The sequence below is a fragment of the Scyliorhinus torazame genome, chromosome 8 (assembly GCF_047496885.1).
Source record: "Scyliorhinus torazame isolate Kashiwa2021f chromosome 8, sScyTor2.1, whole genome shotgun sequence".
NCBI lineage: Eukaryota > Metazoa > Chordata > Chondrichthyes > Carcharhiniformes > Scyliorhinidae > Scyliorhinus > Scyliorhinus torazame.
Window position 1 is genome coordinate 125112432 of NC_092714.1, and position 26651 is coordinate 125139082.

Here is a 26651-nt window from a genome sequence, read left to right on the forward strand (position 1 = left end):
ATTTCGTCAGCTGCTGTGGGAGGCCACACATCTGATGCTAATAAGCCTCAGCTTGGATTCAACTTCGTCTCCAGTCAAATTGATCGTGCCTCATGTATGTGAGTGAGTGAGTGTGTGTGAGGGTGGGTGTGTGAGTGCATGTCAGTGGGTGAGAGTGTGAGTCAGTGTGAGTGAGTGAGTGAGAGTGAGTGTATGTGAGTGAGTATGGGAGCGCATGCAGGAGAGACTGGGCAAGTGCACACGTGTGTAGTTGTGAGAGGGAGGGGTTAAGAGGGAGGGGAGAGTGTTTGCCTGGCTCTCCCAATCTCAGGGTTTTCATTCACCCACAGACCAACAGGCACTCTCAGAGTGGATGAGGGTGAGTGAGTGAGCACCCTGAGACTGTGAGTGAGCTGGACACACACTCTCAGCCTTTCACACTCGAATGGTTGGCTTTATTTGTTATTCATTTTTTAATGACCAACTCACTGTTTTCACTTTTATTGCTCAGAAAGTTGTTTCATTTTCATACGTCAGGTTTTTTAAAAAATCATGTTTAATGCGCCAAATCTTTATCTTTCCGAAATTTGCTCATTGGCCCAGAGTGTGAGATAAATGTAGATGTGCCCCCCACCCCCACCAGGCTGCACGAGCTGAGGGAGAATTTTGCTCTTAAATTACATTGCCAAAGTCTTACAATGTTTTGTATCATTGGCGAGGACATCACTAGCTTGAATATGTACAGGGACTTGGCATTGTTTTGTGTCTGACCAGTTGTGATATATAAGATTTGCCAAGCAAGTCTGCTTTGTTGTGATTTTGTGCAAGGGTTAATGGTTACGTTAATGAGACATTGGAGTCAGGTGACTCAAGAGGCACCAAGAGAGCATGATTGAGGAAGATGTGCTTACATTATGTCTTTGTAAATAGTTCTTAATGAATAATTTCAAGAAAAACTATTTACCAACTATCTCAAATTACACACAGAATAAGCAAAGCCTCATCAAAACACAGTAGCACAACAAAACAGCTTGTATAGTTGTTTTTAGATCAATTTTGTACCGTAAATTGAGCTTGTTTTGTTTCCTTATCAGAAAGCTACAGACGCTCAACCTCTCATTGAGGCAATCTGCTCATCTTCATCTGGGCCACGGTGGGATTGGGAAATGGAGATTAGATTGAATGAAATGAAATGAAAATCGCTTATTGTCACAAGTAGGCTTCAATGAAGTTACTGTGAAAAGCCCCTAGTCGCCACATTCCGGCGCCTGTTCGGGGAGGCTGTTATGGGAGATTGCATTCAGCAACACTATACGTCTTAGGCATCAAGGTAATGTTTGCATGCATATAGGATATCGGAGGCACTGGCCAAATGTGCCGATCACTTTCCCGCCTCCCTTATGCCTCGTTCATTGCTATTCTATATGTCAACAAGTTTCTTCTTCCTGCCAATGCACTGTTACTGCCCTTGCCTGTGCACTTGTTGTGCCTGGGTACATTTGTCTTTGTAAAGCAGTATGACACACTTCTGATCTAGCTTTTATAAAAACAAACAGTGAGTGCTATGAGGAGGCAATGTAGATCCCGACACTTTGTTATTGTGGTAGTCACCACTGTTGTATTATATTGTATATATGGGTATTACGGCCCCTGTACTACAGGTACAGGGGTAGATCCCTGCCTGCTGGCTCAAGGACAGGTTCTACACTACTTTGTCCTATGTTTTGGAGTATTTACCTAAGTTTTATTAACACATCATACATTCATAAGCTCTAAGGGGTCACTGTAAAATATTCAACTCTTACATATTTAACTTATTAGCACAAGGGAATATCTAACTATCACTATCTAAGCTACTCTCATGCTGCTGGCATATATAAAGAGGAACTTATGTACAATACAAAATTTTTAAACCAACGGCAGCATCACATTTCTACTTAACTTATCAATGTTACAGAGGTGTACAATCTTTATTTTTATCAGTGGTTACATTGTTGGGTTGGGCGAATTCCTAAGAAGGGGACTCGGAGTGTATATATCGGGGAGTGGGAGGCTCTTTTTCGCCATTTGACACTGCAGATTATCACTATCACCAGAAGGGCCTCTACTGTATATGAAAGGGAATACCATTTAACAATGTTTTCGCACCAAGTGGGGGTATCAGTGTTTATCTCTATGTGTGGTGTGGTGTCCGGGCTAGGGGGTATCATGTTGTGTGGTCATGTTCGGGGCTGGTGTGGTGTGTGGTACAGAGGCTTGTAACGCGTGCAGTTGTAGGAGTCCAACGATGATCACAATGTAAGTCATCAGTCTTCTCTTCATCTTGTCTTCTGTTCTTCGTTCATAGTATATTCCTGGGGGTGCAAGCATAATATCTGTTATTATCATTGGTTAACATCTCGTTTTGTTTGTCTTTCTCTCCTTAACTTCAATTACCCATTATAATCGTCACCATGGGTGACTCCCTCATTTTTTAAAAATTACCTTTTTTAGAGACAAGACACGCGGGAAAAAAAAAAATCCTTTTAAGTGCAGAAAATCTCGCAGCTTGTGGCCGATGAGGGGAGTGGGCGGACAATTTCACCGTCCAGTCTTTCCTTTACTACAACCATTGATGATTGAGGCTCATTCTTAACTAGCCGAATTTTAGGGCAGCCAGTTTTATAAAGTTTCTTCGTCCCAGGGTCCAGAGATAGTTCGCGTACAGCAGCATATATGTGGCAACCAAGTGTGTCAAACATGTAAATAGCAGGTGGGAAAGCGACCAAAGAGTCGCGGAAGGTAAAGAGTTGAGTGTACAGACTGTGGCAAAGGGCATTCTTTAAACCACAATAAGAGCAGAGAAGGGAAAACTAAGACCTGCCAAAGACAGTGAAAAGTGTAAAGAACCATTCTGGAGTACTCAAAGTGACGGGAACATGAGGTGCGTTTGGGCCACGGCAGGGCAAGAATGGGTGGGATTCCCGGGTAGGTCGGTGATCAGTGCCGTTGCTCCACTACCCGAGCTTAGCTGACCGGATGCATTTGGGGGTCCTCAGGCAGGGTGGGGATTAGTGCCGTTACTCCACTACCTGGGTGACCGAAACGAGCGGAAAGAATTTGTAACACATGTGAGATCCAACAACTGTTCCTTTAATGGCCATTGGTCAATAAATGGCATTGGAAGAGTAGCTATGACTGTATCAAGAAATTGGGTGTCAGGCCGACATTAATTAAAACCATGTAGCAATAAGAAAGAAAGAAGGAAAGAAGGCAGGCAGGCTCCATCAGTAAATAGGGAACCGTAAATCTCATGCGGTTCCTTTTCTCATCATCAGGACACCTCAGGGTTCTGCATCGAAAAGCATTGTAAAAGGGTTACCGTAACGGGAGTCAGACTCGGAATCATAGATTATCATAGAATTTAGAGTGCAGAAGGAGGCCATTCGGCCCATCGAGTCTGCACCGGCTCTTGGAAAGAGCACCCGAGCCAAGGTCAATGCCTCCACCCTATCCCCATAACCCAGTAACCCCACCCAACACTGAGGGACATTTTGGACAATTTATCATGGCCAATCCACCTAACCTGCACATCTTTGGACTGTGGGAGGAAACCGGAGCACCCGGAGGAAACCCATGCACACACGGGCTGTTTAGCACAGGGCTAAATCGCCGGCTTTGAAAGCAGACCAAGGCAGGCCAGCAGCACAGTTCGATTCCCGTAACAGCCTCCCCGAACAGGCGCCAGAATGTGGCGACTAGGGGCTTTTCACAGTAACTTCATTTGAAGCCTACTTGTGACAATAAGCAATTTTCATTTCATTTTCAGTTTTTCATGTGCAGACTCCGCACAGACAGTGACCCAAGCCGGAATCGAACCTGGGAGCCTGGAGCTATGAAGCAATTGTGCTATCCACAATGCTACCGTGCTGCCCCAAATCGTCACCATCTCCCGGTTGCCAGACTCGTGTCTGCCGATTTTGTGCCGTGGCCGAGTGGGCCGTCGTGGAATCCGAATCGTCATGTCTTACCAGTCTATAAAAGTTGTCGCGGTGCCAAAGAGGGGTTCGCTTGTCATGAGCGGCGGTGGCAGTGAAGGACAAATTACTGTTGTCGGGCGGTGGCTCTGGCTGTGGAAGGGGATATTGTGGGCCAAACATGTCCTGGTCGTGATTCCAGGGGCTGGAGTGACTAGGGCCGGGGAGGTTGTACCAGTGGTCAGTGATCGTGGTCAATTCGGGAAGGCTGGCGCTATCGTCTGAATCAAGCTCAAGGTGGAAAGTCGTACTTGTGGGCGGAGACAAGGTCGGGTCTGTGGGCGTGGACGTGCTGTCATGGCTGGGGGAAGGTTGGACTAGGTTGTCGATGGGCGGGCGGAATCGTCTGCTATTGCCAGGGAGATATGGTGGGAGTGGCTACATTGGGTTCCATAGACTTTGAGCTGGTTGATGTGGAACCAACCAGTTTTACCAAATGGGTACATTATCGTGGACACAGAGGGGCTCACTTTATCCGAAATGGAGTAGGGTCCTGCAAGTTTAGGGGAGAGGAACGAACTGGGATTGTACAGGGAAACCATCACTTGCTGACTGACTGTAAACTCTACGGGGTGGACTGTTTTATCAAAGTAGGCCTTACTCTGCTTTTTCCTAGCGCCTAGTCGGACAGCTTCAACAAGCTGTGCTGCTTTAATATTTTCCCTGACTTGTTGGACTGCTTTTTCATGGGTGAGGGCGGTGACTGTAGGGCTTGCCAAATCGAGACCTAATAAATATTCATGGGCCGTCCGGTCATGAGAGTGTGGGGGGTGAAACCTGTGGAACTGGATACTGTGTTCCTAATAAACATTAGGGCGAAGGAAGGAATGTGTCCCATGTGGTGTTATGCTGTTGCACCATTTTTCTAATGGTCGCTTTCAAGGTGCGATTCATTTGTTCAACAATGCCGCTGGATTGGGGGTAATACGCTATGTGAAATTTTTGCTTGATTCCAAAAATCGTTAGGATATTTTGCATGACTCTGCCGGTGAAATGGGAACCTTTGTCTGACTCAATGCTGCGGGGAAGACCCCAGCGTGTAAATATCTGTTGAGGCAAAATCTTAGCTGTGGCTTTCGCTGTGTTCGTCCAGGAGGGAAATGCTTCTACCCATTTTGTGAAGGTGTCGATTACTACTAATACATATTTGAAACCATTTCTGCAGGGGGGGGGGGGAGCGGACCAATGTAGTCGAGCTGTAAATTTGTCCATGGGCCATTAACAGGTCGGGTGTGTCTCAACTGTCCCTTCTTGGAGTACCTTTCAGGATTGTTCTGTGCACAGATTAAACAATTCTCAACATAATGCGTGACATCTGCTTTTAAATCGGGCCACCAGCACAAAGGTCTTAAATGGGCAATGGTGGTTTCTATCCCCTGATGCCCGTGTCTGTCATGAAACTGGCAAATTATCTGGTGTCTGTCCTGGTTGGGGACCACATAAATTCCATTTTTCAAAACTCTACTGTCCTGTACCGTCAGTGAGTCCTTGAATTTGTCGTAGGGGGCTGGGAAGTTACCGTCTAAAACTTGCTTAAGAGTGTCGTCTGCCTTTTGAGCCTTGGCAAAATCTTCGATATTGGTCTGTGAAACCTGGACTGCGTGTATCAGTTCACTTTCGGGGGGTTGCCAAAGTGCTCATGGCATGATCCTGCCTTTGCTAGGGCGTCTGCCTTTATGTTACCGGGTGGGAGGAACAATGATGGTTTCTCACTTTGATTATGCCATATGTGCGGTCTTTTGCTGTCTCAAGGATATGCTTCAACAATGGGGCTGAGGGTAGGGGTTTACCATCAGTGGACACGAATCCTCGAGATTCCCACAGGGGCAGGAATTCTGTCAAACTATTGCAGACATATAAACTGTCCGAATGTATGTCCGCTGGGTTCGGAAAGGAATCTGGGTGCTGCACTACATATGCTATAGCTGCTAATTCGGCTGCTTGTGATCCTAGGTGGTCGGGCAATTTTAAAGATATTTCCTCTAATGCGCGTCCCTGTGCGTCTTCCACATAAATTCCACAACCAGTTATTCTCTTTCCATTCTCAATGGTGGAGGAACCGTCAACATAAATTTTTAAAGCGTTGTCCGTGGTCTGGGGATTCTGTGTTCTGATGCCTGCTCATGTGTGTAGTGACTTCGAAATAAAGGGTCCTGTGTGGTGTTTGACTGCAATGATCTGGCACTCATGTGGGGTTCCTGCATACTGAAGGCTGTCTGCTAAAAATGTGTGGGTCTTTGTACGTTTAACTGTAATGCCCCTCCCTTGTAACAACAGTGTCCAGCGAGCTGCTCTAATCTGGCTGACTGAACCGTCCTTTAATCTCCCATCTAACAATAGCTGCGTTGGGGTGTGCTCGGTTAAAATCGTTACTAGGTTAAGGCCTGTGATATATGCAAAATACTGCACTGCCCAAAAGACTGCGAGCAAATGCCGTTCGTAGGCTGAAAATCCTTGCTCTACGGGATCCAGAATTTGTGAGGCATAGGCTCCAGGTCCTAAGCGGTCATGTCTTTCCTGTAGGAGTACTGTTGATAGGGTTCGGTCGGTGGTCGCTACTTCTGTGGCGTAGGGAGAGTGTGGGTCTGGAACTTGCAAAGCGGGATCTGTGCCTAGGGTGCGTTTTAATTCATCGATGGCATCCGTGTGCTGAGGAAGCCATTCCCATGGGGTGTTCTTTTTTAGGAGCTCTGAGAGTGGGGCTGCTTTTGTGGCAAAACCATCTATATGGTTCCTACAATATCCAACTAATCCTAAGAATGACCGGAGTGCGGTGATATTGTGGGGCAGGGGCAATTTAACTATTGACTCAATTCACTTCTGTTCGATCCCTCTCTTCCCGTGGGTGATAATGGTGCCCAAATAAAGAACCTTTTCTTATAAGATTTGGGCTTTTTTGGGGTTGACCTTGCATCCAATTGATTGTAGGAGGCCTAGTAATTCCGAAAGAAGCTTTACATGCTCTTCCTTTGTGTCCGTCTGTAGGAATAAGTCGTCCACATATTGAATAAGGTATTCGGGACTGGAACATTTGAAAAGTCCGTTGGCCAATTGTCGGTGAAAAATGGAGGGGGAGTTGTGGAAACCTTGCGGGAGGCATGGCCACGTATACTGCTGTCCTTGAAATGTGAACGCAAACTTGTATTGACAGGCCTTATCGAAGGGAATGGACCAGAAGCCATTGCTAATGTCCAGCACTGTAAAGTACTTTGCTTGTACTCCCTGCTTGAGCATGGTTTTGGGACTCGTAGCAACAGTGGGGGCTGCTAATGGGGTGGCCTTGTTGAGCTCTCGGTAGTCGATGGTCAATCTCCATGAACCGTCGGGTTTTCTCACGGGCCAAATTGGGGCATTGTTTGTTGAGGCTACGGGCCAAATTACTCCTTGATCTAATAAGCTATTGATGACTTTTGAAATTTTACCCTCGGCTTGCTGTGGGAAACCATATTGCTTCTGTGGCTTAGGATCGGGACCTGAAATTGTGACCATTCCTGGGATCTTCCCACAATCGTGTTTGTGTTGGGTGAAGGAAGCTTTATGATTTCTGAGGACCTCTCTAATTGTCTGGTCTGTACTAATTATTTGCAGATCAAACCAATAGTCTCCTACTGAGCAAATCCTATGTTCGTAGTCCCCTACTGTGAGCGTGGCGGGGGCTCTCATTGTTTTGGCCATTTTCCATACACACCTATTCACGAGGTCAAAGCAAAGGTTGTGGGAGCTCATAAAGTCGATTCCTAGAATGTGCTCGGCTGTTTGGGGCAAGTCGACTAAAACAACAGGGTGCCTGGCGTTGATGGTTCCTATCTGAATATCTACGGGGGCTGTAATGTATCACTGCTGTGCATATCCTGTAAATCTACTAAGGGTGATGGTGTCTGTGGTGGGCCATTTGTCGTGCTGAAACATTGTGGAGGAGTTTAAAGTGGTGCGGGACCCTCCTGTGTCCCACAGGAACTCTACTGGGTGTCCCCGGACTGTGCCTATGACTACTGGTTGCCTGATTTGTCCCAGAGTGTGTCGCAGACCTAAGTTGGGGAATCTGAACACCGCCAATCTGTAATGTTCATTACTGCATTATCTGTTCGGGCGCGAATGCTATGTATGGGCTGTGGTAGTCACTATTAGTAGTATATTATATGTATTATGGCACTGCCCGTATATTAGAGGTACAAGGGTAAATCCCTGCCTGCTGGCTCCGCCCAGTAGGCAGCGTATAAATGTGTGTGCTCTTCTGTGCTGCAGCCATTCTGGTTTCAGCTACAGGAGGCACAGCATCTTGCTCAATAAACCCTCGATTGTTCCACTATTCTCGTCTTTGTGGTAATTGATAGTGCATCAATTTATTGAGCAAGATTTTTTAAATGATGGAACTCCGCATCAAGCCTGATCGCCTGCAGCTGAGCCCTCAAGCAGCCAACGCTACGTCCGCCTTTGACCACTGGCTAGCCTGCTTCGAAAGCTACCTCAGGACAGCCGCTGAAGAACCCTTGGACTCGCAGAAGCTCTAAGTCCTCTATTCACGGGTGAGCCCTGATATTTTCCCCCTCATCCGGGATGCGCCCACCTACTCCGAAGCGATGGAGCTCCTGAAGCGACATTACGATCGACCAGTAAATCAAGCATTCGCCAGGCACCTCCTGGCCACGAGACAGCAACTCCCCGGGGAGTCTCTGGACGATTTCTGGCGTGCCCTGCACATCCTAGGTAGGAACTGTGACTGCCAGGCAGTTTTGGCAGTCCAGCACACAGAACTTTTAATTAGAGACGCTTACGTCACGGGCATGAAGACTGCGTACGTCCGCCAGGGGATACTTGAAGGGGGTACGCTCGATCTTGCGGGAACTAGGCAGCTCGCTAATTCGTTAGAGGTGGCCTCCCGTAACGTTCAGTCCTACGCCCCTGACCGCGCGGCACCCTCGTGGGCCCCACCAGCTGCCAAATCCAGCTCACCGGCAGCCAGCCAACTCTGGGCAGCCCAACTGTTATTTTTGCGGGCAAAACAAACACCCCAGGCAGCGCTGCCCGGCGCGAAGCACGACCTGCAACGGGTGTGGGAAGAAAGGACACTTTGCTTCTGTTTGCCAGGCCCGGTCGGTCGCCGCTGTTTCCAGGCCCGGTGTTCCTACACTCCCCACGTGCGACCCATTGGCGCCGCCATTTTCCCCTTCGCAAGCCATGTGCGGCCCGTGGGCGCCGCTATCTTCCGCACCGCAAGCCACGTGCGGCCCATGGACGCCGCCATCTTTGATGCCGCCCGCCATGTGCGCCCCATGGGCGCCGCCATCTTCGGCACCATTTTGAACGGCGCCTCAGGACTCCTGCTCGTCTGGCCATTACCTCCGCCACCGCTGACCAGCCTATGACCGCCCAGCATCTGCCGCAGCTCGCCTCTATCACCCTGGATCAGTCCCGGCCCTGCAACCTTGCAACTGATCGATGGGCACAAGACGACCTGCCTTTTTGACTCCTGGAGCACAGAGAGCTTCATCCACCCCACTACGGTAAGGCGCTGCTCCCTCCCAGTACACCCAGTCACCCAGAAAATCTCCCTGGCCTCCGGATCCCATTCCGTGGAAATCCGGGGGTACTGCATTGCGACCCTCACCGTCCAAGGTGTAGAGTTCAGCAACTTCCAGCTCTACGACCTCCCCCACCTCTGCGCTGCCCTGTAACTCAGCCTGGATTTTCAGTGCCATCTCCAAAGCCTATCTTTAAAATTCGGCAATCCCCTACCCCCCCTCACCGTCTATGGCCTCACGACCCTCAAGGTCGATCAACCTCCCTGTTTGCGAACCTCACCCCGGATTGCAAACCCGTCGCCACTAGGTGCAGACGGTACAGTGCCCAGGACAGGACCTTCATCAGGTCGGAGGTCCAATGGCTTCTGCGAGAAGCGGTCATTGAGGCCAGCAACAGCCCCTGGAGAGCTCAGGTGGTGGTAGTGAAGACTGGGGAGAAGCACAGGATGGTCATTGACTACAGTCAGACCATCAATCGGTACACGCAGCTCGCGCGTACCCCCTCCCATGCATATCTGACATGGTCAATCAGATTGGGCAGTATCGAGTCTTTTCCACAGTGGACTTGAAGTCCACCTACCACCAGCTCTCCATCCGCCCGGAGGACCGCCAATACACCGCGTTCGAAGCAGATGGCCTCCTCTATCACTTCCTTAGGGTTCCCTTCAGCGTCACTAATGGGGTCTCGATCTTCCAGCAAGAGATGGACCGAATGGTTGACCGGTACGGACTGCGGGCCATCAACCCGTACCTAGATAACGTCACCATCTGCGGCCACGATCAGCAGGACCACGACGCCAACCTCCAAGAATTCCTCCAGACCGCCAAACTCCTTAATCTCACATACAATAAGGAGAAATGCGTGTTCCGCACCAACCACTTAGCCATCCTTGGCTATGTCGTGGAAAATGGAGTCCTAGGGCCCGACCGCATGCGCCCCCTCCTGGAGCTCCCTCTCCCCTACTGCCCCAAGGCCTTGAAACGATGCCTGGGGTTTTTCTTCTACTATGCCTAGTGGGTCCCTAATTATGCGGACAAGGCCCGCCCACTCATTCAGTCCAGTTTTCCCCTGGCGGCTGAGGCCCGCCAGGCCTTCAATCACATCAAGGCAGACATCGCCAAGGCCACGATGCACGCGGTCGATGAGTCCCTCCCCTTTCAGGTGGCGAGCGATGCGTCGGACGTAGCTCTGGCCGCCGCCCTCAACCAGGCGGGCAGGCACTCCTCTTTTCCCGCACCCTCCATGCCTCCGAAATTCAGCACTCCTCTGTCGAAAAGGAGGCCCAAGCCATTGTGGAGGCTGTGCGACATTGGAGGCATTACCTGGCCAGCAGGAGATTCACTCTCCTCACAGAACAACGGTCGGTTGCCTTTATGTTTAATAATACACAGCGGGGCAAGATCAAAAATGACAACACCTTGAGGTAGATTTCGTATCGCCCGGGGAAGCACAACGAGCCCCTTAATGCCCTATCCCGCGGTACATGTGCCAGCGCACAAGTGGACCGACTCCGGGCTCTCCACTATGACCTCTGCCACCCAGGGGTCACCCGGTTCTTCCATTTCATCAAGGCCCGCAACCTGCCCTACTCCATTGAGGTCAGGACCGTCACCAGAGACTGCCAAGTCTGCGCAGAGTGCAAGCCGCACTTCTACCGGCCAGATAGAGTGGACCTGGTGAAGGCCTCCCGCCCCTTTGAACGCCTCAGCGTGGACATCAAAGGGCCCCTCCCCTCCACCAACCGCAACACTTAGTTTCTGAACGTGATTGATGAGTACTCCCAGTTTCCTTTCGCCATCCCCTGCCCCAATATGACTTCCGCCACGGTATTTTAAAGCCCTGCACAGCATCTTCCCCCTCTTCGGTTTCCCCACCTACGTCCACAGCGATCGCGGATCCTCATTTATGAGCGATGAGCTGCGTCAGTTCCTGCTCAGCAAGGGCATCGCCTCGAGCAGGACGACCAGCTACAACTTCCGGGGAAACGGGCAGGTGGAGAGGGAGAACGGGACGGTCTGGAAGGCATCCTGCTGGCCCTGCGGTCTAAAAGTCTCCCGCTGGCAGGAGGTCCTCCCCGACGCGCTCCACTCCATCCGATCGCTCCTCTGCACCGTGACTAATGAGACTCCTCACGAATGTGTGCTGGCCTTCCCCAGGAAGTCGCTCCCAATATGGCTGACAGTTCCTGGACCAGTCCTCCTCCGGAAGCATGTGCGGACCCATAAGTCGGACCCCTTGCTCGAAAAAGACCACCTCTTACATGCTAACCTGCAGTACGCCTACGTAGCACACCCCGACAGGCGCTAGGGCACACTCTCCCTCCGGGACCTGGCACCTGCTGGATTCCCACCCACGACCCTTGATCTGACAGCGCCCCCACCCTCCCCCCACTCCCACAGTTGCCTCATTCACCCCTGCGCCACTCATCCTCCCTCCAGTGAACCTCACCGCAGCCCCCATCCCAGCAGGGTCCGTCCTCCCACTGGATCCACTCAGAGGTGACAAAGATGAGGACAACACGCTCCCGGAGTCGCAGGTGACCAAGTCGGTGCCTACATCACCACCAGGACTGAGGCGATCGCAGAGGAGGGTCAAAGCCCCCGACTGACTTAACTTGTAATGTTTTCCACCACCCCCGCCGGACTCTTTTTTAACAGGGGCTGAATGTGGTCGTCACCACTAGTAGTATATCATATGTATTACGGCACTGCCCGTATATTAGAGGTATTAGAGGTACAAGGGTAAATCCCTGCCTGCTGGCTCCGCCCAGTCAGAGGCGTATAAATGTGTGAGCGCTTCTGTGCTGCAGCCATTCTGGTTCCACCTACAGGAGGCACAACATCTTGCTCAATAAAGCCTTGATTGTTCCACTATTCTCGTCTTTGTGGTAATTGATAGTGCATCATGGGCCTAACATTGTTCCTAGGTGGGGCGTTTGATTGCTGGTGCCGTTGCTAGTTCGGGGATTTTTGTCTGCATTCGCGGGCGTAATGTCCCATGTGTCCTCAATTATAGCAACCTCGTGATGCCTGTGCTCTGGGGTGCTGTCCTTCATGTCTGCCCTCATTTACCCATGCTGGGTCCTGATTAGTCCTGACTGGGTGCATATTCGCCTCTGCCTTTTCCTGATCTGCCTTCCCATATAGGGATTGTTCCCAAGCTCTGCAGAGTCACTTTAGAACCAAAACTTCATTATGTGTGGCATTTGCAGGGTCGTAATTTACACAAGCCTTTTGACCTGCTTCTGTGGGAGACTAAAGTGCGGGCCTATTTAGTTGTGTCGTCGTTATCTAAGTGTGCACGGTTCAAATCCCCAAATACTGCTTTGAAATGGATCCAAAGGCGACCTGCAAATGCAGTCGGATGCTCTCCCTTCTTTTGCCTACAACGGTTCAAACCTTTTTCGGGGTCTCCCTTGTTGTACCCGATTGCATCTTGATGCGCTAAGCGTCAAGAACCACAAAGACATGTGAGACTTTAACTCAGGCTTTAATATACTACATGGGAGGCTTACCGACACAGACGACCCCAGACAGAATGGGGCCGGTCCCAGAAGAGGTTCTTATACTAACTCCCGGGGGAGTGGCTAAGGCGGAGCTCTCCGTGGCCAGGTCGGGTTACCTACCAGTGACCGAACCTCTGCAGAGTTACAGTACAATACACAGTATTACAGGGCCACGTTACGCACAACTATTATATACTATGTACAATGGTAGGGAGGTACTATGTACAATGGTAGGGAGGTACAGTGGTGTATCACCACACATCTAAAATGGCCGTTTTCATCTCCTGTAGGGTTCCTCCTCCTACATTCTGCGGTTCTGGTAAAGCTGAGCTAACGGACTGGTCAAGGCTCATTACTATAAGTTTAACTTCCTCCCTTTTGTCTAGACCGTACATAACCTTTTGCTGGCGTACTCTCTCAATGAAATTATGCGGGTCTGCAGTGGGTTCGAATGGATCAATTTTAGCGCAGGCATCTCTCAATTGGGTGATGGATAATTTGGTGGTGTAAACGCAATCGGGCTCCTCCCGATCCGATGACTTGCGCTGTGTGGTGACCGGGTTCATGGGGGTGTGTGCTGTCTGTGCAGTCGGTGGTGCGGGTGCATTCTTTTTTGGGGGGCTCTATTGTGATTTTCGGTATTCTCCACATATCTATGGATGGTTTCATTTAGTTCTTGCCAATTGGGAACATTCGCCTGATTCAAATTCGGTCCAAAGGTATCTCTGAATCCGTTTTGCACTGACAGCAGTGACTGCAACTTCTCTATTTGTCGTCTACATTTCGCGTGATCTACTGTGCTCGGTCTTTGTTCTGTAGTGGAGCTATGGAGCGCTCGTAAAGCTGCCTTTAAATCTGCGCATTGTCTTGTTATGTGTCCTACCTGCTGTTCTGTCTCTTCTTGTACAAAAATTGCGTACTGTGTATCTTGGGTCTGAAAGCTGCTAAGGTGAACTAAACAAGATTGGTGTGCTCATTTGACATCAGGCATCTCTTTATCTTTAGCTGCCAACGGCTCCCGGAGTTGTTCATTAATCTTTTCACATTCACTGTAGTTTCCCTCATTCTTCTCCTCTTTCTCAACTAGCTGTCTGCGGAGCGTCCTCACGACCTTTCACTGCATTCTTCTTATGTACCTCGGTTAGTTTGTCCCACCATGTCCAGGACATGTAACCAACTGAAAAGTTCCAGACAGGTGCATAGAAAATTATCCAATCTGATGGATTTCCCTGTTCTATTACATTTGATTCATTTTTTAGGTTTGCTTCAGGGCACAGCATAATAGATGAAGGGAGGATTCCCAATTAATTCAGGCAAGGTGAATATTTCATACATCGCAGGTTCAAATTGGACACAACATTAAATCTGTTTTTACGGGGTTAGTAAACTGAAAAGAAGTTAGTTGAAAGGAGGAAAGAAATGCAAGACTGTGGTGAAAGAGCAGAGGAATGGGTCCAGTAGGATAGATGTTTCACAGCCAGCACCGACTCAATGGACCAACTGATTCCCTCACAAAGGTTTCATGGTCATCATTAGACTTTTGATCCCAGATATTTTATTGAGTTCAAATTCCATCACCTGCTGTGGTGGGATTGAAACCCGGATCTCCAGATCATTATCCTGGGTCTCTGGATTACTAGTCCAGCGACAATATCATTATGCCACCGCCTCCCCCGTGCGAACAGGAGCGGGGAAAATGGGCATCATTGCCTCGTTGTCCTGTGCAGTCCAAAGTATTCTGTGCTGGTGGCATTTGTCCGTATGCTCGTTGAAGAAGTGCTGTACAGGAGCTTCATCCACACTGTTACAAACCCAAACCATTCAAAGTACCGCTTGTGGTAGTTTGTGTAGAGGTATTACGATACCTGGTAATGCTGGAACATCATTGGTAGATATTGTATGTTTCCTATTGGTCAAGCTGTATGGTAGCTCCGCCCTGCAAGGCGGGGTATAAGAGCCCGTGCCGCCCCAGCAGCCTTCTTTCTGTACCCGAGCTGCTGGAGGAAACATCTAGCATATTAAAGCCTTCAGTTGGACTACAGCTCGCTTTAGTGGTCATTGATTGTGCATCAATTTAATAAGCTAGATTTACAAAGGTGGAGCTCCGAATCAAGCCGGAGTGTCTGCAACTCAGCCCCCATGCAGCGAACTCAGCGGCAACCATCAAGCACTGGCTGGCGTGTTTTAAAGGATATCTCGGAACGGCCGAAAACACACACACAGGAGAACAGACATTGCAAGTCCTGCACTCGAGGGTGAGCCCGGAAATTTACACCCTCATCGAGGACGCAGACGACTTCGATGCAGCAATGGAGCTGCTAAAAGGACATTATAGTCGCTCGGTAAACCAGGTCTACGCCCGACATCTGCTAGCGACGAGGCGACAAATCCCTAGGGAAATCGCTGGAAGAATTCTGCCATGCGCTCCTGGTGTTGGGGAGAAACTGCAGCTGCCCGCATGTTTCGGCGAGCGACCACACAGAACTCTTGATCCGGGACGCTTTCGTGGCAGGTATGTTGGCCTCCCAAATCCGCCAGCGATTGCTGGAAAAAGACACCCTAGGCCTCAAGGAGGCACCGGCCCTTGCAGGCTCCCTGGATGTGGCCTCCCGAAACGCCCGCGCTTACGTTCCCGACCGCGTGGCATCCCCCTGGGCAGCGTGGAACCCCTACACAGCCGATCCTGAGACATCTCCCATCCCCCCACAAGCTTGTGTTGCAAGGCAGCCTGGCAACCCAGGGGGCTCAGCTGCTACTTTTGTGGGCAGGCCAAGCACCCCCGGCAGTGCTGCCCGGCTCGTGCATCCACATGCAATGGATGCAGTAAAAAGGGCCACTTCGTGATGGTATGCCAGGCCCGTGCGGTCGCCGCGGTCTCCGGTGGCGAATGCGGACCGTCACCACAAACCTCTCCACGGTCCCCGTGCGGCCAGCGGGCGCCACCATCTTTCTACTCCAGGGCCACGTGCGGCCCCCGGGCGCCGCCATCTTGTCCCACGGACGCCACGTTCGATGGATGGGTGCCGCCATTTTATGCACCCCCAGCCATGTGCGACCAATGGCTGCCACCATCTTGGATGGACTCCCAGGACCCCAGCTCGGCTGACCGCACACCGCCCAAAGAGAACACTCAACTGCTGCGATTAGCGTCGGTGACCCTGGACCAGTCCCGGCCTCGAACACTCTCAACTGCTACAACAACAGTACTAATCAAGAGGCACGAGACGTCCTGCTTAATCGACTCTGGGAGCACGGAAGAGCTTCATACACCCCGACATGGTAAGGCGCTGTTCGCTCCTCCTCCACCCCGTTAATCAAAAAATCTCCCTGGCCTCCGGTTCCCACTCAGCAGAGATAAAGGGGTTTTGTGTAGCAAAACTCACGGTCCAGGGAAGGAAGTTTAAAAATTACCGGCTCTACGTCCTTCCCCACCTCTGCGCGGCCACACTCCTAGGTTTAGACTTCCAGTGTAATCTCCAAAGTCTAACTTTCAAATTCGGCGGCCCTACACCCTCCCCTCACTGTCTGCGGCCTCGCGACCCTCAAGGACGATCCGCCTTCCCTGTTTGCGAACCTCACCCCGGATTGCAAACCCGTCGCCACCAGGAGCAAACGATACAGTGCCCAGGATCGGATCTCTATTAGGTCAGAGGTCCAAAGGCTACTGAGGGAAGGAGTCATTGAAGCTAGCAACAGTCCCTGGAGAGCTCAAGTAGTGGTGGTAAAGACCGGGGAGAAGCATAGGATGGTCATCGACTACAGTCTGACCATCAACAGGTTTACGCAGCTGGACGGGTACCCTCTCCCCCGCATATCCGACCTGGTAAACAGGATCGCGCATTACAAGGTCTTCTCCGCCTACCACCAGCTCCCCATCCGCACTAGTGACCGCAAATACACTATCTTCGAGGCAGATGGGCGGCTCTACCACTTCTTCAGGGTTCCCTTTGGTGTCACTAACGGGGTCTCGGACTTCCAGCGCGAGATGGACCGAATGGTTGACCGGTACGGTTTACGGGCAACATTCCCGTATCTCGATAATGTCACCATCTGCGGCCACGACCAGCAGGACCACGACACCAACCTCCAAAAATTCCTCCAGGTGCAAAGATCCTTAATCTTACGTATAACAAGGATAAATGCATTTTTAGCACCGACCGCCTAGCCATCCTCGGCTACGTAGTGTGAAATGGAGTTATAGGCCCCGACCCTGAAAGCATGCACCCCCTTATGGAGTTCCCCCTCCCTCACTGCTCCAAGGCCCTGAAGCGCTGCCTAGGGTTTTTCTCTTACTATGCCCAGTTGGTCCCCAACTATGCGGACAAGGCCCATCCCCTGATCCAATCCACAGTTTTTCTCCTGTCGATAGAGGCCCACCAGGCCTTCAGCCGCATCAAAGCAGACATCGCAAAGGCCACGATGCACGCCATCAACGGGTCCCTCCCCTTCCAGGTCGAGAGCGACGCGTCTGACGTAGCTCTGACGGCCACCCTCAACCAAGCGGGCAGGCCCGTGGCCTTCTTCTTGCGTACCCTCCATGCTTCCGAAATCCGCCACTCCTCAGTCGAAAAGGCGGCCCAGGCCATAGTAGAAGCTGTGCGACATTGGAGGCATTACCTGGCTGGCAGGAGATTCACTCTCCTCACTGACCAATGGTCAGTGGCTTTCATGTTCGATAATGCACAGCGGGGCAAGATATAAAACGATAAGATCTTGCGGTGGAGGATTGAACTCTCCACCTACAACTACGAGATCTTGTATCGTCCAGGGAAGCTAAACGAGCCTCCTGATGCCCTGTCCCGCGGCACATGTGCCAACGCACAAGTGGACCGCCTCCGAGCCCTCCACGAGGACCTCTGCCACCTGGGGTGAGTCATTCGCTTTTTCCATTTTGTCAAGACCCGCAACTGGCCCTACTCCATCGAGGAGGTCAGGACAGCCACCAGGGACTGCCAAATCTGCGCGGAGTGCAAACCGCACTTCTACCGGCCAGAGCGCACCTGATAAAGGCTTCTCGTCCCTTTGAACGCCTCAGCATGGACTTCAAAGGCCCCCTCCCCTCCACCGACCACAACACGTACTTCCTGAACGTGATTGACGAGTACTCCGGTTCCCATTCGCCATCCCCTGCCAGACATGACCACAACCACCGTCATCAAGGCCCTCCATAACATCCTTGCACTGTTCGTGTTCCCCGCTTACATACATAGTGATAGGGGGTCCTCCTTTATGAGCGACGAACTGCATCAATTCCTGCTCAGCAAGGGCATCGCCTCGAGCAGGACGACCAGTTACAACCCCCGGGGTAACGGACAGGTAGAGAGGGAGAACGGAATGGTCTGGAAGACCGTCCTACTGGCCCTACGGTCCAGGAATCTCCCAGTCTCCCGCTGGCAGGAAGTCCTCTCGGATGTCCTCTACTCCATCCGGTCACTGCTTTGTACCACGACCAACCAAACACCTCACAAACGTCTCCTTGTCTTCCCCAGGATGTCCTCCTCTGGGACCTTGCTCCCGACCTGTCTGGCAGCACCCGGACCCATCCTGCTCCGAAAACACGTGCGGGCGCACAAGTCGGACCCGTTGATCGAGAGGGTCCATCTTCTCCATGCTAACCCCCAGTACGCCGACGTGGCGTACCCCGACGGCCAACAAGATACGGTCTCCCTACGAGACCTGGCGCCCGCCGGATCCCCATGCACACCCCAGCCACCAGTCCCACACTCCCTCCCACCAGTGTACCTTACAGGAGGATCGGCCCTTCTGCCGGCCCCGTCTAGGTCCCCCCACCCACTGACGCACCCCGCAGACGCTCCCTTCCCAGGTCAACCGTTTTCCCCACCAGCGCCGTCTAGGGGTGTTGAAGCTGCCACAGAGATCGAGGACACGCTCCCGGAGTCACAGACGCCCGAGCCTCCACCGGCGTCACCACCAAAGCTTCGACGATCACAGAGGACGACCAGGGTCCCCGATCGACTGATTGCTTCATTTTAAAGTGTATATAGTAAATTGTGAATCTGTAAATAGTTACAAAACGCTGTATGGAGGTATTACGGTACCTCCATAACTATAATTTCTACCACGTTACCATGTTGTAATATCAAGCCACCACCCCCGCCGGACTCTTTTTTAACAGGGGGTGAATGTGGTCGTCTATGTTGAGGTATTACAGTACCTGGTAATGCTGGAACACCATTGGTAGATATTGTATGTTTCCTATCGGTCAAGCTGTATGGTAGCTCCGCCCTGCAAGGCGGGGTATAAGAGCCCGTGCCGCCCCAGCAGCCTTCTTTCTGTACCTGAGCTGCTGGGGGAAATATCTAGCTTATTAAAGCCATCAGTTGGACTACAACCTCGCTTTAGTGGTCATTGATCGTGCATCACCACTATTCTACTCTATTCAAGGTTTTCTCAGCGTTCAGGGAGACGACCACTTCTGGTGTCCTCTCCCTGGATGGGGTCATTACATTCAGCAGGCTGAAAGAAAGTTCACTGTTACTTGTCTGCCCTTGTCTGATCTTCGTGATCACTTCTAGCTGGCAGCACTACAGGTGCCTTGCCAGCGACTTCACCAGGACCTTGGCATCAGTGTTTAAGAGAGAGATCGGTCTGTATGATCCACACTCGGTTGGGTCTTTGTCCTTTTTGGGGATCAATGAGATTGAGGCCTGGACTAGCATGGGCAACAAGGCCCCCTTTGACAGTGAATTATTGAACATCTCCCGCACGTGCGGAGCCAGCGCTCTTGCAAATTATTTGTTAAAGTTTACCGGGAACCCATCTGGTCCCGGCTCTTTCCCTGACTGCATGGAATTAATGCGTCCCACAATTTTGCCAACTCTAGTGGTGCTGCCAGCCCTTGTTTCATGTCCTCCCCCAACACCAGTATATCCAGTCTGTCGCAGAACTGTTCCATCACCAAGTCCCCCTCTGGGGATTCGGAGGTGTATAGAATCGGTAGTAGTTTGCAAAGACCTCATTAGCCTCGTCTGGGTCTGCTACCATCCTACCATTTCTGTCCCTGACTTGCGCTATCTCTTATGTGGCTGCTTGCAGCTGGCTTTGTCTCCTTGATTGTAGAGGGCCCCCGTGCCTGGCGGAGTTGGTGGACTGCATTCCTTGTGGAGAGCAGATCAAATTCCATCTGCAGCTTTTTCCTCTGCTACAGCAGTTCCACGGTTGGGGCCATGGAGTACTGCCGATCCGTCTCCAGTATGGAGTCGATCAGCCGCTGCTTGGTTGCCCTTTCCTTCCTGTCCCTAAGGGCCCTATAATATATGATTTTGCCCCTGATCACCGCCTTCAGTACTTCCCAGAACGTGGAGGGTGAGACCATCCCATTCTGTTTGCGGGTTACATAACCGTCGATGGCTTGGGGTATCTTTGTACAGAATTCCTTATCAGCGAGGAGAGCTACATCCAGCCTCCATGAGGGGGCGTTGGGCCGGGCCCTTGTCCAACTTCACATCCACGTAATGTGGCACATGGTCGGAAACTACAATCGCAGAATATTCCGCCTTTGTTACCGCAGGATCTTTTCCCTGCAACAAAAAAGTGAGTAGGCCTTGAGCATGTGGGAGAAGAAAGAGCTATTTTTCTCTCAGGTGATTGAATCTCCACAGGTCCACTCCCCACCATCTGCTCCATAGGTGTTCAATTCACGTGCCGTACCTGACACGGTTCCTGTCCTGGGGTTGGATCTGTCCATTCTTGGGTCCTGTACACAGTTAAAGTCCCCCCCCCCCCCCACCCCCAATGATAAGTCGGTGGGTGTTTAAGCCTGGGATTTTAGCCATCATTGTTTTGAACAATTCTGCCTGTCCCAGTTTGGGGCGTATATATTTTCCAAGACAACCGGGGCCCCTTTCAGGGTCCCGCTGACCATAATGTATGCCCCCCCCCCGCCCCCCGGGGTCCGTCACTGTGCTCGTCACCGTGAATGAAACTGTCCTGTTGATTAGTATGACCACCCCCTTAGTCCAGGTGTCGAAACATCAATGAAACACTTGTCCTACACACTACTTCTTTACCTTCAGTTATTTTCGCTCTCTTAAGCGTGTCTCAAGGCTACATCCACCCTCAGACTCTTGAGATGGGCGAAGACTCTGGATGTCTTCACCGGCCCGTTGAGGCCCCTCATGTTCCAGGTTACTATCCAGATTGGGGTGGGGGGCTGTCACCCCCCCCTCCTGTGGGGTCAACCATACTCACTCTGTGGGCCTGGCCCTGTTCATTCGGGCCTTCGCTCACGGGCCATTCAAGATGGTTGCTGACTACATTCTCATTTTTACCATCTCCACATGTCTGCTGCAAACAGCGCTCTACCTTTCCCTCCTCTCCACTCCCCTTCCCCCGTTTCCTCCCCTGTACCTTGTGCCTCCCTTCCCAATTTCCCCCTCCCTGCTTGGTGTTACCCACCTTCTCTACCTCACCCGACCCACCCCTTTTTGTCCCTTTGTTTCCCCCGAAGTTCTGTTTTTCCTTTCCCATCTGCTAGGCACTCACTCCATTCCTCACGGGAGGCATGCCACAGTCTCCTCCTTCAATGTACTCCCATACACCAGCCTGCTCGCTAGTGTAGCAGCTCCCCTAACAGTCGGATTTCCCTATTTAACCCGTCTACCTCTCCTCCCTCCTTCCCCCGCTCCCTCTGCACCTCTGCCTGTGGTCGCCTCTCCCCATCTCGAATTCTTGCAGTCCATGTTCTGGCCAATGCTCTCTAGTTGGTTGCTCAGTCCATTTTTCTGGACAAACATGATGTCTCATCCGGTGCGTCAAAGTAGTGTTCTTTCCCCTGGTACGTGACCCATATCTTGGCAGGGTAGAGCATACCAAACTGCAGCCCACTTTTGTCTAGCAAGGATTTGGCACCATTGAATTCTTCCCGGCGCTTGGCCAGGTCAGCACCAATGTCCTGGTACAAGCAGATGGAATGTCCTTCCCACTTGCACCCTCTCGCACACTTCATCCATCTCAGGATCCGCTCTTTGTCCTGGCAGTTGTGCAGTCTCACAATCATCGCTCGTGGTGGTTCCCAAGCTCTGGGCCGCTGCCAAAGCAACCTGTGGGTGCGATCTTAGCGAAGCTCTGCTCACCGACCAGCTTCCCGAGCATCGCTGCTATGTATTCTGTGGGGTTTCTCCCCTCCGTTCCCTCCGGCAGCCCCACAATTCTCAGGTTTTGCCTACGCGATCGGTTCTCTTGGTCATTGACGTGGTCCTTCAATCCCTCTGGGTCTTGACCAGGCTCGCCACCTTGGCCTCGAGTGCCACAATCCGGACCCCTTGGTCCGTGGTGGCTTTTCAAGGTCCTGTGTCGTCGTTACTTGGGCCTCTAGTTTCCACTCCATATTGTCCATTGCCTTCCTCATGGGTCGACGGCTGTCAGGTGGTCTTTTCTCATCTCCTCCCTATGTCTCTGGTGCTCGGACGTGATGAAGGCCGTCAATTTTTCCATCACATCTGGGTCTGCGCTAGGAGCTCTGCGGGACCGACCCTCACTGGTTCTGTGCCTCCACGTGCGGTTCCTTTCTTCGAGGCGGAGGTGTCCCTCCCCTCATCTTTACTGGCTTTTCGGCTGGGCAGCTGATCCTTTCGCATCCTGCTTGGTAGTGCAGTTGATGGGGAGTTAGTCTGGGGAATTATGAGTTCTTGATACCCATTTGTTGGAGTTAAAAGGCCTTAGTCGATGTTCTTAGACAAGAGCCATCTTCTGTGTGACTGCTCTGCTCATGGCTGCCACCGGAAGTCCCTGGTTAACTAATTTTAAAGATTTTGGAGCATGCTCCCTCTGAAAATGTTTCAATCTTTACGTTAAAAAGAATTCATTCTGATCTACTAAAGACACTTTTATATTTCATTATTGAAGGGTGGCACGGTGGCACAGTAGTTAGCACTGCTGCCTCACGGCACTGTGGACCCGAGTTCGAATCCCAACTCTGGATCACCGTCCGTGTGGAGTTTGCACATTCTCCCCGTGTCTGCGTGGGTCTCACCTCCACAGTCCAAAGATGTGCAGGAGAGGTGGATTAGCCATGCTAAATTGCCCCTTAATTGAAAATAAAGAATTGGGTACTCTAAATTTATTATTTTTTAAAATGTCACTATTGATAAATTTTCAATCTAAAATTATGGATAAAAAGGCAACGTGTTACTGGTGACCCCATAATCATTATCTCCATTCACAACTCTTCCAATCATGGAAAGGCCTCTGCCAGCTCATCTCAGGACCTGGGGAGCATCCAGTCTTGGGCTGACAAGGAACATAGTGACTATTTCTAACATAGAAAAGTTTAATCAGCTTCCCTGAACTTCAACAGCTCTACCTTCGCTGAGTCATCCATCATCATCCTGGAGGGGGTGGGGGGGGGGGGGGGGGGCTGTGGTGCATCACCACCAACTAGAAGCTTAACTGATCCAGACATATCAACACTGTCGCAGGAAGGGAGCAGGATCCTCCCAGACAAATTGCTGACCTGACTCTTCAAAGACTCTGCATTATCTACAGCGCTCAAGTCAAGACTGCGATGCAACACTCACCACTTACCTGGCGACCACAGCTGTAATGACAGTCAAGAAGTTCAAATCATGTAGGAAAAGAACAGTTTTCTTGATTACTCCCACTGAGACAATATCCATCCCCTTTATCATCTTTCATTTCTCACCAACATGACTCTCACTGTCCCCTTAGTATTTTTCATCTGCGCTTGATTGATTACCACTATGGAAGACTGAGACCAATAGGTTTAGTAGAGATATCAAGCGATAGGAAGCAAAGACCAGTAAATAAAGTTGAGGTAGAGATCAGCCATGATCATAGATCTTGAATAATAATAATAATCTTTATTAGTGTCACAAGTAGACTTACATTAACATTACAAGGAAGTTACTGTGAAAATCTTCTAGTTGCCACACTATGGCACCTGTTCAGGTACAGAGGGAGAATTTAGAATGTCTAACAAGCATATCTTTCGGGACTTGTGAGAGGAAACTAGAGCATCTGGAGGAATGTGCAGACTCAGCACAATGACCCAAGCGGGAATTGAACCCGGGTCCCTGGTGCTGTGAAACAATCACTGTGCTACTGTGCCACACATACCAGAAAAACTTAAGTGGCCTACATCAGTTCTATAATGACGTTTAAGGCAGCATGGTGGTGCAGTGGTTACCACTACTTCCTCATGGCACCCAGGGCCCGGGTTCAATCCCGGTCCCGGGTCACTGTCCGTGTGGAGTTTGCACATTCTCCTAGTGTCTGCATGCGTCTCACCCCCACAACCCAAAAAAACATGCGCAGCAGAGGTGAATTGGCCATGCTAATTTGCCCCTTAATTGGAAAAAGGAATTGGGTACTCTAAATTTATTTTTTAAATATATGGGTCATAAGACCCATCATGTCTGTGCCTGCCATCAAGCACCTATTTATTCTAATCCCATTTTTCAGCTTTGAATAATGCTCTTCAAATCAAATCAATACAAATTCAAATCTGTTCAATTGTAATGTTGGCTATGACGAAATGGCTATGATGAAATAAGGGGTTGTAAGAAGCAACAAATACCTTTACCTGCCATAGTGCATGTCTGATGCTCTTGGGTAACAGAAAGGGATTCTAATGTCAAGATATTCAAGCAAAGGAAACGTTCGACAGCGTTTATCAATTCTGTTCTTGAGGCTTTGGTGTTTGCCTGACGGAAAGGTGCAAACAAGGCCAATAATTTCCTGTATGGCAGTGGAGAAGGGGCTGTGCGTGTTTGGTACGTCGCTGTTTTGGGCAGTCAGCTCTTCTCTCTCTCTCCTCCCCCCTCTCTTCTCTCTGGGCTGTTCTCCCTCCCTCCCTCCTTCCTCTGCCAAATTCACTTCCGTCACATCATGGCGACCCGGGTTGTACAGGAGGCGAGCAGACTGGATTTAACAGCTGAGGACAGAGAGGTAAAGGCGAGGAGCCGGAGTGAGGGGCGAAGCGGGTCTGTGTGGGGGTGAGAGAGGGGGTGGGGGAGGCAGCGGCGGGGTCCTGTGGCTGGGGGAGGGTGGAGAGAGGGAAGGAGAGGGAGAGAGCTGGGGAGGGTGTGAGGAGGGAGAGAAGGACAGAGAACCCGGGGAGTGAGCGCCGGCTCCACATGGAGCTGGAAAAAAAGTCCAAAAAACCCCCCAGGGGAGGGAGAGACATGTCACAAAGCGGTGCTGATAACCCTATTTAAACATAAATAAAATACCAAAACCCAGCCCGCCGGGTCCCTTTGGGGGGGGGGGGGGGGGAAGAGAGCAAATCGGAACTTTCAGCCAAGGTTTATTTTCAATAATGCCTATTTATTTTTTTTAAACGAAAAGGCGAGAACGAAAGTGGCGCCTTGTGACTGAGGCCCGACATTTGGTGGAAGGCGGGATTTAAATGGAGCGGGGAGGAGCGGGCACGGAGACGGCGGTGTATGAAGAGGCTGTCCTCCGGGAGCAGGTGTCCGTCGCTTTCCAGGAGCAGCGCAGACCGCCCCCCGTGCATTTCACTCACTCACCTTCCTCCATAACTGGCCTATGTTGAGATGTTCAGCAGCACTCCCGGGGGGGGGGGGCAGCGCCGGATGCACGAGCTCCGTGCTGGGGCCTAAGAGTCTCCTTCACTTGTATTGCGGAGTGACTGCTATCAAAAGTAGATGCAGCCATCCTCTCTCCAACCCCGTGCACGAGCAATGATTGGCGCTTGTGCGGTCGGGAGCTTTTTCTGCATTCGGAATCTGTCCAGGTCAGTGGCGTCTTTTTGTTCTTGAGCCGGCGATGTGGGCAATGGAGTACAACGCCTGGGCATTGCCGCTTTATTTCACTGTGGAGAGGAAGTTGCTGCAGAGGTAACGTCGCCCGGGCCTCGGGACTGTGCGTCCCCGGGGCGGCCGGAGCCGCAGATGGAACGTTGCCCGGGCGGCTGGTGCTTGTGGTTAGAACGTGGCCCGGATCTGACAGTCCCCCGGCGGCTGGTGCTGCAGTGGCAGCGCGGACGAGCACATGGAGGGGTGGGTGGTGGGAACTGCGATGCTGCAAGTTCACAAAAACACGTTTTTTTTTTTGCCGTGTGGAGGAAGAGGAAAAATGCGCATTTATGCAGAAGATAAATAAGCACGCGGGTTTAAATTTGGTGCTGGCATACATAGTGGCCTTGGTTGCAGTAAAGACGTGTGAATGAATGCCTACGTTTTTGCCACATTAGCGGTTTTTACATTCCTTCTCTTTCGTTATCCTTTAAATACAATCCTGAGCAGAGTTTAGGTGTTAACATACCTGGTAATTAAACTTAGTTACAAATTAGTTACAGTTGCAGCAGGCGCAATACATGTGGAGAACATATTCTAGTTCCAAAATGAAAGCTGTGTACACAGATATTGGGGCACAACGTGCTTTGTGCAATGTTACTGGCATTGGTGCTGTGATCTGATGCAGACTGTCACCCCTATAACTAGACCCTGGTAGTTTACCTGATAAATATTCTATGAAATCCTTTCCCCTGTTGATTTTGAAGCAGTGAAGCCTGATGCATTTAAGTTAGTGACTCCCGGGCATGTGTATACTGTGGAGATATAGGACCGGATTGGGACCTGGGAGTTGTATCAAAACGCTGAATGGACACAGCAGATTTGGGACTC

General features: G+C 50.9%; 1 protein-coding gene and 1 long non-coding RNA gene across 2 annotated transcripts in view; one reads left to right on the forward strand and one right to left on the reverse strand.

Moving 5' to 3' along the window:
• Positions 1-466: 466 nt before the first annotated feature.
• LOC140428095 (uncharacterized) lies at positions 467-24909 on the reverse strand. The gene is made up of 2 exons (XR_011948702.1): positions 24587-24909; positions 467-2333 (listed from the first exon to the last, which is right to left on the reverse strand). It is a non-coding gene; the product is annotated as an uncharacterized lncRNA (long non-coding RNA).
• The window catches only part of LOC140428094 (gamma-taxilin-like), a 100311-nt gene continuing 98536 nt past the window's right edge, over positions 24877-26651 (forward strand). Inside the window, 1 exon segment of the mRNA XM_072514139.1 lies at positions 24877-24951. Within this exon segment, the coding sequence (XP_072370240.1) occupies positions 24892-24951 (60 nt within the window). The 5' untranslated portion in view covers positions 24877-24891.